A 12,793-nucleotide genomic window follows, 5' to 3' on the forward strand; every position below is an offset into this window, starting at 1 on the left:
GTGTGTATATAATGACTCTGTACCAGTTGATCTTTTAGGTTTCTCGGTCTCTTATAGCCTATTTGTACTCTCGCTCCTAATGTATCTTTAAGCTCAGGGTCACTGGTGAGGATATGCCAGTTCTCATTGAGTATCTTAATCACACTTTGCATCTGCGGATTGTATGTAGTGATCAGTCTAGGAATGGTGGTGGAATTGTCTTTGATTCTAGGACACAATAAAGTGTCTCTGGATGTTTTCAGAGCTTTGAATTTTGCCTGTTTGATGGCCCTATTGCTGTAGCCTCTTTGTAGTAGCCTGGTTGTAAGAAGTTTACTTTCATTTTCATATATAGAGACATCAGAACAATTTCTCCTCAACCGCAAGAACTCCCCATATGGAATTGCTTTTAAAGTGCATCCTGGATGTGCACTTGTCCTGTGCAATAATGAATTTGTAGCAGTTTCTTTCCTAAAGACCTTAGTTGCAATGGTGCCATCAGTATTTTTTGTAATTGTTAGATCTAGGAAATCAATTTTACCCAGATCGGCTTGGTATGTCAATTTGATGTTGAATTTGTTTTGATTGAGAACTGAAAAGAACTCATCAAGATGTTCACGTGTACCTTCCCAAACAAATAGTACATCATCGATGTATCTTATCCATAGAGGTATATGGTCTGTGTATTTCTCCATGCCTTCAGAAAAAACAATTTTTTGTTCCCAGTGCCCTAGGAACAAGTTAGCGTATGTTGGGGCACAAGAAGTGCCCATGGCAGTTCCTTGTGTTTGTAGGTAGAAACTATCTTTAAATGTGAAGATATTATGAGTCAGGACATACTTCAAAAGGAGTAAGATAAACTCATTATGGTCTTTGTTATCCGATTCATTGGTGGAAAGAAAGTATTTAACTGCCTGTATACCATCATTATGTCTGATACTGGTATATAGTGACTCTACATCTGCGGTGATGAGCCAGGTATCACTATTCAGATGTAAGTTTTGCATAATTTTTAAGACCTCCATAGTATCACGGACATACGAGGGCATAGCAGTAAGGTATTCCCTTAATCTCTGATCTATATATCTGCTAGCTGCCTCAGTTAGATTATTATTGCCCGATACTATGGGTCTTCCTGGTGGTTTGGTAAGGTTTTTGTGAACCTTAGGCAGAAAGTATATAGTCGCTAGAGTAGGGTTCTTTTGTATCAGGAAATTTTTTTCGGTTTTAGTGATGGTTCCATTCTCCCATGTCCTAACTATGAGTTTATTATATTGTTCCATATAGTCAGATTGAGGATTGAGTAGTAGTTTTTTATAACAATCTTTATTAGATAACTGTCTCATGGCTTCATCAACATAGTCATCTTTGGGCCACAATACTATGTTTCCGCCCTTGTCTGACTGCTTAATGACTACATCTGTCCATGTTTGAATATCATTCAATGCCCTTTTTTCAGGGAGAGTGAGGTTATTATTCGCATCAAAAATAGGTAAAGTTTCAATTTTTTGGCATACAATCTGTGAGAAAACACTGACTTGAGGTGAACAAACATTAAATCCGACAACAGCCAACAAACCAACAAGGGGAAACAAAAGGAAAAACACAGGCCCCCAAAGACAATCAGAGAGGAAGAAAGAGATGTGTCCATTCACCACAATCAGGACCAACTCATGAGAGTAATTAATCTGAGCAAACACTCTCTGAATATTAACCATGAGAGTGTCCTCTCTAAAGGATTAACTTTCTGCCCCACCAATACTCTAAACAAGTTTGAGTTAATTAAAGACATACACCTATTTTCACGAAAGCTGTTACTTAAAAAGATGTATTCAAATAAAAATGACCCCTCTCTATATAAGGAGGAATTAGACTCTCTGCAAGATCTGGAAGATCTTTTAAGTGAATCTGATACTGAAACCCATGCTACCCAATGGAAGAAAGGGTTAAAACCGAAATCTACATATACACCATCTGCATCAATTTCACCTCAAGTCAGTGTTTTCTCACAGATTGTATGCCAAAAAATTGAAACTTTACCTATTTTTGATGCGAATAATAACCTCACTCTCCCTGAAAAAAGGGCATTGAATGATATTCAAACATGGACAGATGTAGTCATTAAGCCGTCAGACAAGGGCGGAAACATAGTATTGTGGCCCAAAGATGACTATGTTGATGAAGCCATGAGACAGTTATCTAATAAAGATTGTTATAAAAAACTACTACTCAATCCTCAATCTGACTATATGGAACAATATAATAAACTCATAGTTAGGACATGGGAGAATGGAACCATCACTAAAACCGAAAAAAATTTCCTGATACAAAAGAACCCTACTCTAGCGACTATATACTTTCTGCCTAAGGTTCACAAAAACCTTACCAAACCACCAGGAAGACCCATAGTATCGGGCAATAATAATCTAACTGAGGCAGCTAGCAGATATATAGATCAGAGATTAAGGGAATACCTTACTGCTATGCCCTCGTATGTCCGTGATACTATGGAGGTCTTAAAAATTATGCAAAACTTACATCTGAATAGTGATACCTGGCTCATCACCGCAGATGTAGAGTCACTATATACCAGTATCAGACATAATGATGGTATACAGGCAGTTAAATACTTTCTTTCCACCAATGAATCGGATAACAAAGACCATAATGAGTTTATCTTACTCCTTTTGAAGTATGTCCTGACTCATAATATCTTCACATTTAAAGATAGTTTCTACCTACAAACACAAGGAACTGCCATGGGCACTTCTTGTGCCCCAACATACGCTAACTTGTTCCTAGGGCACTGGGAACAAAAAATAGTTTTTTCTGAAGGCATGGAGAAATACACAGACCATATACCTCTATGGATAAGATACATCGATGATGTACTATTTGTTTGGGAAGGTACACGTGAACATCTTGATGAGTTCTTTTCAGTTCTCAATCAAAACAAATTCAACATCAAATTGACATACCAAGCCGATCTGGGTAAAATTGATTTCCTAGATCTAACAATTACAAAAAATACTGATGGCACCATTGCAACTAAGGTCTTTAGGAAAGAAACTGCTACAAATTCATTATTGCACAGGACAAGTGCACATCCAGGATGCACTTTAAAAGCAATTCCATATGGGGAGTTCTTGCGGTTGAGGAGAAATTGTTCTGATGTCTCTATATATGAAAATGAAAGTAAACTTCTTACAACCAGGCTACTACAAAGAGGCTACAGCAATAGGGCCATCAAACAGGCAAAATTCAAAGCTCTGAAAACATCCAGAGACACTTTATTGTGTCCTAGAATCAAAGACAATTCCACCACCATTCCTAGACTGATCACTACATACAATCCGCAGATGCAAAGTGTGATTAAGATACTCAATGAGAACTGGCATATCCTCACCAGTGACCCTGAGCTTAAAGATACATTAGGAGCGAGAGTACAAATAGGCTATAAGAGACAGAGAAACCTAAAAGATCAACTGGTACAGAGTCATTATATACACACTCCAAAAAAAAGTGATACTGACCCTGGCATGTACCCATGTGGTACATGTTCTGTCTGTCCTCATGTTAGGAAAATCAAAGAAATTCAGGACAAATATGGGAAAAGCCAAAAACGTAAACACCACTTCACATGCAGATCCCTGGGAGTTATTTATATCATCTACTGTGTATGTGAGAAAGCCTATGTAGGCATGACGACCAGAGAGGCAAGGGTCAGAATTTTGGAACATAAAAACAATATCAAGAACGCAGAAAAAGACCTACAAAAAGGCAAAAAGATTACAAGTGTAGCAAAACATTTTTTACTTAAACATCAAGGATCAAGCAGCCATTTAAAATTTTCTGTTCTGCAGAAAGTCTCCCTTGGCATTAGAGGAGGCAATTTAGAAAATTCTTTATTAAAAGCAGAATGCCGTTGGATACATCTACTCAATACTGTACATCCACACGGATTAAATGAATTCAACAATTACAATGTTTACTTATAATAAGTCCTAATTTTAAAAGATCTTCCCTCTACACACCATTTTAATATTAAGTTAATAAAAACACAGTCTATGTACACAGTAGCTTTTCACTAACCATTATGAGCGTTGAATATATGTTTTACACTTGGGCATAAATTGTCTATACATAAATTATCACTTTTCAGCTATTAACTACCTCACCCATTAATTCTCTACAATTATTAATTAATTTTTTTTCCACTGTAGTGCAGAAAGACTTTTCACTTCTATACATGTTTGGAACACATGATTCAATATATTTTATGTGGAATTCATTTATCCACGCACATTCCCCTTCTCTCTCACACTTTTTGTGAGCATCACATCCTATCATTATTTATGTATGTCCTTTGTTCACATTTTATCACCATACTGTATTTCACTTACACTATCTAGTCCCTTGAATCTTATTTATTTACTTATTTATTTATCTTTTTGTGGATATAGTTTTCCTGTATATTTGATTAATAATCAATCTGAGTACAACTATCATGTATGGTATTTAAAATACGGCACTTTAATGAAAACTTTCTTAAACTGTGAACTTTCAGTTTGATCATAGAACAGTAATATGGTGTCCGTAATATTGGACTACTATTGAATGATAACCAATATTTTAATTTGTTAGAATTTTTTATTGAGTGTCTATCCCAGTATCGATACAAATAAAGTTTCATAAATTCATCTACAGTATAATGTAAAACCAAGGTGATATAGATGATTTAGATACTATATCTAGGTAATGACCAGCAGCTTTCCACTAATACAATGGATCACTAACAGAGACATCATTCACAAGTAATACATATCGCAGTAATGAATAAAGCGCACTCAATATTTTATATCTCGTTCTTGATGCTTGACTATGTACCTGATAGATACATTCAACTCTTGCTCTTTCAAATGACTTTCTGATAAGTTATCATTTACGAGCTAAATTTATCAGCTCTTTAAGCAAATGTGCCGTTTTGAACTTCCATGTGTCACACTGCAAGGATTGACCAATGAGAAGTCACATAGCGGTATTCCGTTGAACCAATCAAAACACGGAGGCGGGTTTTTGACTCCAACATAACCCGCTCTGTCCGGCCGGCGCGTACCCCTCTGAGGAAGCGTAATGTGAAACTCGCGTCAGGGGCACGAACACGGGGTTATTGAACCCCCAATTTTTAATTTGCTGACTCAGTGCTAGCACTCTTGATACTATCCCAATATTCATAGACAGTTAAAAGTAATCAGGTCTCCGCTATAGAAGAGACCTTTTTATAGCTTAGTCCTCATTTACGTCTAATGTAGACGATTTAACTTGGTGGCTGTTTGTAATGGGATATCTCTAAGTATTTCAGTGGGAATTTTCCGGCCGATAATAGGGGTCAGATTTCTAAAACTCATAAATTTACGGTATTAAGCAGACTAACTGCACAGCATTCAAACTGGCTGATTAAGCACTATTGTGTGATGTGTTATAATTGCTGACACGCTTGTTAGTTTGCAGCAAACAATAGCGACTTATATTAATTAAAAAGCAGGCTAACTGCACCACATTCAAACTAGCTTATCAAGCACTACTATTGGATGTGGTAAAATTGCGACAAGGTCTGTTAGTTTGTAGCAAACAATATCGGTCTATGCTAATTTATTCAAATATATCCACCCTGAATACCAGGTCACAAATACCACGGCAAACAGCTATATTGTGGCTCAATAAGAGGCACTCAACATATTTTGTCTCTTTAATCAAGGCTTATATTTTATATCTATGGGGCCTATATATTGACCACTTGAACTATTACTAGCAATAGTATCGTTAACAATAATCTCAGTGCAACTCTCACTCAGTTTAGGACTCAAACACGCAGATATTTAAGGCTGTGCTTGGGTTGGCTAATTCATGCACTAATACCCAGCACCTCAGACTATACAGTGTTTTTGCCTATCCTAATAGTGTAGACTTGCCTTAAAGGAGGACTAACTAATACAGCAATTATTTTTTCTTGCTGTCTATAATCTATTATATACTAACAGGGTTCAATATTGTAACACTATAAATAGTTTAGATTCCCTGCTAGTTACTATAATTTGAATACGGGAGTGCTATCTGATATACCAATAATATTATCTGAGTTCCAGCTAGTTTTAATAGTATGTGTGTGTGTGCATGTGTATGAGTCCAGCCGGACTTTCAATATATTTTTTCACTAATAAAGTTATTTAGTATAAATGTGAATGATCGGATGATTTTGATACTTACTTATTCTTTATGTGTCTGACCTTTATCTACAGTGGGTACAGTTATTACACAATCCAGCAACCTGCAATCTTTCTCTTTGTGTGTTGCAAATCTCTCTTGCACACATATTTGTACATTTCTATGTATATTATTGCATTAGGTTCTGGGATTCTGGGACTATAAGTATTATACAAAGTGATTCAGTCCTTGAATATAAGAATTTCAACCCACTTCATTTCCCTCGCCACCCCCAGTTAATATACAGTATACAGTAGTTTATCTCCCTATAAGTAATTTCTGTGGGAAATCTCCCCATAGACTTTATACTCAGATACTCAAAGTATTTCAACAGTCCTATTGGATCCATATCTCCATAGTCTCCGCCCCTCCTCCTCCCTTTTCCCTTTCTTAGAGCGGCTTTGGCCCGCTGAACATTCCCTCCCCCAATTAAAACCACTTTACTAACTACCATATAACTTTTCAATACCAAGGTTATAAAAGAGGTTTCATATTTATCTGTCCCAATCACATCTCTCTTTCACACACAAGCCCATACTATCACTCTCAACTCATATACCATACGATTCTAGATCTACGCTTTTGGATGAAATCCTTTAACCATCGCTAGACATTATATACTGACTGTTGGTTTGGTCCCTATAACTGGTTAAAACTCTTTCTATGACTACATATGTAGAAGTAATGAATCTCACTACCCTAATGCCACTACCTTAGGGCTCTCGTTTATAACCATTTTCTATAAGAGAGTTGTGAAAATGTATTTTCTATGTTTGATTTCATGTGGACACATTTTCTGTTTTATTGTATTTGCATATTTCCTCAATAAAAAATTATCTTTAAAAAAAAAAGACCAAACATATGATCAAATAAGAACATATATCTTTATATATGGCTTTATAATTGTTCAATACTAATATCGAGTTGGCTGCCGTGTCCTCTAGCTCCTGGATAGATCAATCTGTACCAGACTGCCCAATAACTGCAAGATTTGTCGGAGCGTTCTGAACTTTGTTTTCCTGTGGGGGTTTTTTAGGTGAGCTTGCTTAACAGCTTGGAGGTTTCAGTGCGCTTATACTTAGCTTTTTGGTGATCACTAAATGGGAGTAAAAGTCTTCAAATACAAGTTGATTCTTAAAGGGACAGTCTACACCAAAAAAAATGTTATTTAAAAACATAGATAATCCCTTTTTTTTACCTATTCCCCGTTTTTGCATAACTAACACAGTTATATTAATATGCTTTTAACCTCTGAGATTACCTTGTATCTAAGCCTTTGCAGACAGCCTCCTTATCTAAGTGCCTTTGACAGGCATGCAGTGTAGTCAATCAGTGAAGACTCCTAAATAACTTCACGGGAGTGAGCACAATGTTATCTATATGACACGTGAACTAGCACAGTCTAACTGTGAGAAACTTTCAAAATGTTCTGAGCTAGGAGGCGGTTTTCAACTGTTTAGAAATCAGTTTAAGCCTAGCTAGGTTTAGCTTTTCAAAAATACCACCAAGGGAACAAAGCAAATTTGATGATAAAAGTAAATTGGAAAGTTGTTTAAAATTGCATGCCCTATCTGAATCATGAAAGTTTAGTTTTAACTTTACTGTCCCTTTAAGGGCTGCATTTAAATGTATGGGTATTAAACCATACATTTAAATGTATTTTATCACATGTCCTCCCGGCATCGCTAAATGCCGACAGCATACGCTGTTGGCATTTAACATTGCACAAGCATTTCTGCCTGCTAGCGGAGGGAGTCAATCATCCCGATCGTATCTGATCGGTATGATTGCTGTCCGCCACCTCAGAGGTGGCGGAGAAGTTAAAGTGATGGTAAAGTTAACTCGCTATGAAACTAATAATATTCTATGCCCAAAACCAATAAGAGTTTCATAAAAAAATTTTTAATTATTATTCTAAAGTAAGTTATTGCTATTTGTATTTACTGTTTCTTTGCTGTCAAATTCAACTCGTTTTTTTTTTTTTCCACGGGTTGGTTACGTTTTTTTAAAAGCCTATTGAAAATCTGGCCGTTAGGCGACGCCATCCTCCTCCCAGATCATGTGCGCATGCGATAAGATTTATTGTTTCAGCTCTAAATACAGGCGCGCTCCTATTTCGCGCATGCCTAGTAGCGTTATGGAATGGAACCGCTCTATACGTCACTCAATAGAAAATAAGGAAATAGCGGTTGGGAGGAGTAAAGATCACAACGGTAGGGAATAGAAAAATTTGGTGAAAAAAAAAATTAGCAATTAGCTTATTTAGGTCTTAATTGATTAATTTGTGTCTTTAACCCTTTCATGACCGGGTTAAAAAGTCTACATCTGAACAGCATTCTGATGTAGACAAATAGAAATCATGCGATCGTGTAAAAGATCGCGAGATTTCAATTATGGGATCGGGTCTGGGGGGCGTCCCTAAGATGCTAGGAATGCCCTCCAGACCGCGATCAAATCCTGCAAGCCTAGTAGTTGCGATGACGTTGTATTCCGTCATAATGGCTTTAACCCTTTAAGGACACAGCTTTCAGTTTGCTCAATTGTTTTATGACGGAAAAATTCCGTCATATGTCCTTAAGAGGTTAAAGCCCAGTGCCGTTGTGACAGAATATAACGGCATTAAAAGGTTAAATTGTTCCAACTTTACCTTTACTTTAAAGAGACATGAAACCCAAAATTTTTCTTTCATTATTCAGATAGAGAATAGAATTTTTAAAAAGTTCCAAATTTACTTCTATTATCAAATTTGCTTCATTCTCATGTTATTCTTTGTTGAAGAGATACCTAGGTAGGTAGCGTGCACATGCCTGATGCACTACATGACAGGAAATAGCGCTGCCATCTAGTGCTCCTGCTAATGTATAACATTGTTGCAACACTGCTGCTATAAAGTATTGTAGACACGTGCACACTCCTGAGCTTACATCCTTGCTTTTCAACAAAGGATAGCAACAATATTAAGAAAATGCGATGATAGAAGTCAATTGGAAAGTTGTTTAAAATTGTATGTTCTATGTAAATCATTCAATTAAAATTTTGAGGTTTATGTCTCTTTAAGGAGCAGCGGCCCTCTGTTTATATTTTTTTCAGTAAATGAGTTCTGAGCTGGAGTACTCTGTTTTGGATGAGCTGCCTGAAGTCACCATCCCCCATTTCATTTGATGTACAGCCTTTGGACGTTTTAAAAATATTGTACTAATTGTATTTTGACACACGTTATCACTATTGTGTATTTTAGTTGTTGTTGTTTTTTTTTTTTTTAACAGTATTATAATTTTTATTGCACATTTTGAATTTTAGGTAGAGCACCCCCTTGCACTAATTCATATTTTTGAGATTAGTTTTTCAAGTTGTAATTCTAGTTTAATATTAAAAATGAATCTTGCTTCCAGGATACCAAGAATATAAGGCAAATTTGATAGTAAAATTCATTTGGAACATTTTTTTTTTAAATGATATGCTTTATTTGAATTATGAAAGAAAAAAAAATGTTTCATGTCCCTTTATTTTAGAACTATTTTATTTTGATTTTGAAACTACCATTCCTCATGGCTTTTATACACTCACATGCGCACACACAGATTTAGTTAATCTAGGTCTGTATAGCATTCTAGCTCAGTGCAATGATTCATAGCTTCGCTATTATCCTATGATTTTAAAATGTATTTTGAAACATCACGGAATTGTTGGCGATAGGTAAATGTATGTCGTCTTCTTACAGAAACGTAAGCAGTCAAATGCTTTTAACCAAGGTGAACTGGATGCAATGGAGTATCACAAAAAGGTATTTATTTTAATTTACTTAAACATTTGTTATTTTTAGATATGTAAGCACTTTGGATGTGCAAATATTGCAGCACATTGCAAACTACAATTTTCATAGAATGCGGTTTTATAACTAATGAATTCTTCCAATATCATGTTTCCATATTCCAACAAAAATAATCTAGTTAATGTTTGCATTATAAATGTACACGCTTAAAGGGATAGTAAAGTCCAAATTAAACTTGCATGATTCAGATAGGGCTTAGCGCTGCGGAATCTGTTGGTGCTCTACAAATAACCGATATTATAATAATAATAGGGCATGTAATTTTAAACAATTTTCTAATTTACTTTTATCATATTTGCTTTGTCCTCTTTTTATTCTTAATTGAAAGCTAAACCTAGGTAGGCTCGTATGCTAATTTCTAAGCCCTTGAAGGCCACCTCTTATCTGAAAGCATTTGACAGTTTTTCACAGCAAGAGGGCGTTAGTTCATGTGTTTCATATAGATAACACTGTTCTCACGCGCATGAAGTTATTTAAGAGTCAGCACTAATTGCCTGAAATGCAAGTTTGTCAAAAGATCTGAGATAAGGAGGCAGTCAGCAGAAGCTTAGATACAAGATAATTACAGAGGTAAAAACATAATTTATGCTTACCTGATAAATTTATTTCTCTTGTAGTGTGAGTTCAGTCCACGGGTCATCCATTACTTATGGGATACCAATACCAAAGCTAAAGTACACGGATGATGGGAGGGACAAGGCAGGAACATTAAACAGAAGGAACCACTGCCTGTAGAACCTTTCTCCCAAAAACAGCCTCCGAAGAAGCAAAAGTGTCAAATTTGGAAAAAGTATGAAGTGAAGACCAAGTTGCAGCCTTGCAAATCTGTTCAACAGAGGCCTCATTCTTAAAGGCCCAGGTGGAAGCCACAGCTCTAGTGGAATGAGCTGTAATTTTTTCAGGAGGCTGCTGTCCAGCAGTCTCATAGGCTAAGCGTATTATGCTACGAAGCCAAAAAGAGAGAGAGGTAGCCGAAGCGTTTTGACCTCTCCTCTGTCCAGAGTAAACGACAAACAGAGAAGAAGTTTGTCGAAAATCTTTAGTTGCTTGTAAGTAGAACTTCAGGGCACGGACCACTTCTAGATTATGCAAAAGACGTTCCTTCTTTGAAGAAGGATTAGGGCATAACGATGGAACAACAATCTCTTGATTGATATTCCTGTTAGAAACAACTTTAGGTAAAAACCCAGGTTTAGTACGCAGGACTACCTTGTCTGAATGAAAGATCAGATAAGGAGAATCACAATGTAAGGCAGATAACTCAGAGACTCTTTGAGCCGAGGAAATAGCCATCAAAAACAGAACTTTCCAAGATAAAAGCTTAATATCAATGGAATGAAGGGGTTCAAACGGAACACCCTGAAGAACTTTAAGAACCAAGTTTAAGCTCCACGGAGGAGCAACAGTTTTAAACACAGGCTTAATCCTAGCCAAAGCCTTACAAAAAGCCTGGACGTCTGGATTCTCTGCCAGACTCTTGTGTAAAAGATGTGCGTGTAAATCTGTGCTAACGTGACAAAAAAAGCGTGTTCGAAATATGAATCTAATAGTGATCATGAATTGTAATATTGTGTTGGTATTGGCACCTAAGTGGATATAAACGCAAAAGAAATACAATGTTTTTAAAGGTGTATACCTAGGACACTGAATGTGTCTAGTTGAATGAATAAGTAACTTCACATAAATGGTGGTGTGTACTCACAAAAACTTCATCCCAAAAAAAGTGCATACGTATGAATCAAGTGATACAGTATTACATATATTGACAATAGATAGAATATAATAAAATATTAAAAAAATAATAAAAAATATATATAAAAATACAAACGATTTCACATAAAGTGCAGAGTCAATGATAGATAGGTGAAATCAACACTGTTGAAATCAATAATTCTGGAAGGCTGCTCCACTCCAAACCGGTGGTAAATCGGTTGAACTGAAAAATAGAAAACACAAAGAGAGAGCGCCTAATGGTGTAATATTGTCAAGATCAAAAGTGATACAAACATAAAAAGTATCTGCCAAGTGGATACTCACAAAGAGCTTAGCACTCGCAAGTAGTGCATACAGGCGGGCTGACCTTTGTACAGCAGTCAGTACGCTGAATGTGTGGAAGTCGTGTCGGAAATCTGTTATGATAGAAAAATAACACAGAAGACCAATGGTGCAATATCGTCTAAATCCAAATGGACACGGCAAAAGAACACAGTTTCAGCAAGATGTATACTCACAATGGAGTTGGCACTCGCAAGTAGTGCATTAGGGCAGGCTGACCTTCATACAGCAGTCAGCACGCTGGTAGTTGGTAGCTGTAGTTAGTAGCTGTAGCTGTTATCGGCTTAGGCTTGTCCTCTGCACACCGGCGTGTGTACTGAATACTCAGCTGTGGCTCAGCTGTTTGCTGAGGGAAGGAAATCCTCTAGGTATGACGTGAACACACCAAAAAATGCACCTGAGGCTTGTTGCAGGCTCAGAATACACAAGGTGCATACGAATTAGTAGGTCACAGAATAAAAACGGGTGACTAAAATGTTTTTTGAAATTGCCAATAAAAAAGGAAGTCAGCGGACAAAATGTTAGGTAAAAATAATTTAAAAGAGATTTATTTAAGAGCTAAAACAACGCGTTTCTCGGCCGATAAAGCTCACTGGCCGTTTCATCAGGTAAGTATATAAGTATAGCGGGAAAACCACATTTAAAAATACATAGGAAGGTCAT

At 36.5% G+C, this 12,793-nt stretch overlaps 1 protein-coding gene across 1 annotated transcript in view; it reads left to right on the top strand.

Moving 5' to 3' along the window:
* METTL4 (methyltransferase 4, N6-adenosine) overlaps positions 1 to 12,793 on the top strand; it is a 380,380-nt gene that overhangs the window by 9,215 nt on the left and 358,372 nt on the right. The window contains 1 exon segment of the mRNA XM_053714956.1: positions 9,965 to 10,027. Coding sequence (XP_053570931.1) covers positions 9,965 to 10,027 — 63 coding nt within the window.

This window comes from Bombina bombina, chromosome 5 (genome assembly GCF_027579735.1).
Source record: "Bombina bombina isolate aBomBom1 chromosome 5, aBomBom1.pri, whole genome shotgun sequence".
In the NCBI taxonomy this organism is placed as follows: domain Eukaryota; kingdom Metazoa; phylum Chordata; class Amphibia; order Anura; family Bombinatoridae; genus Bombina; species Bombina bombina.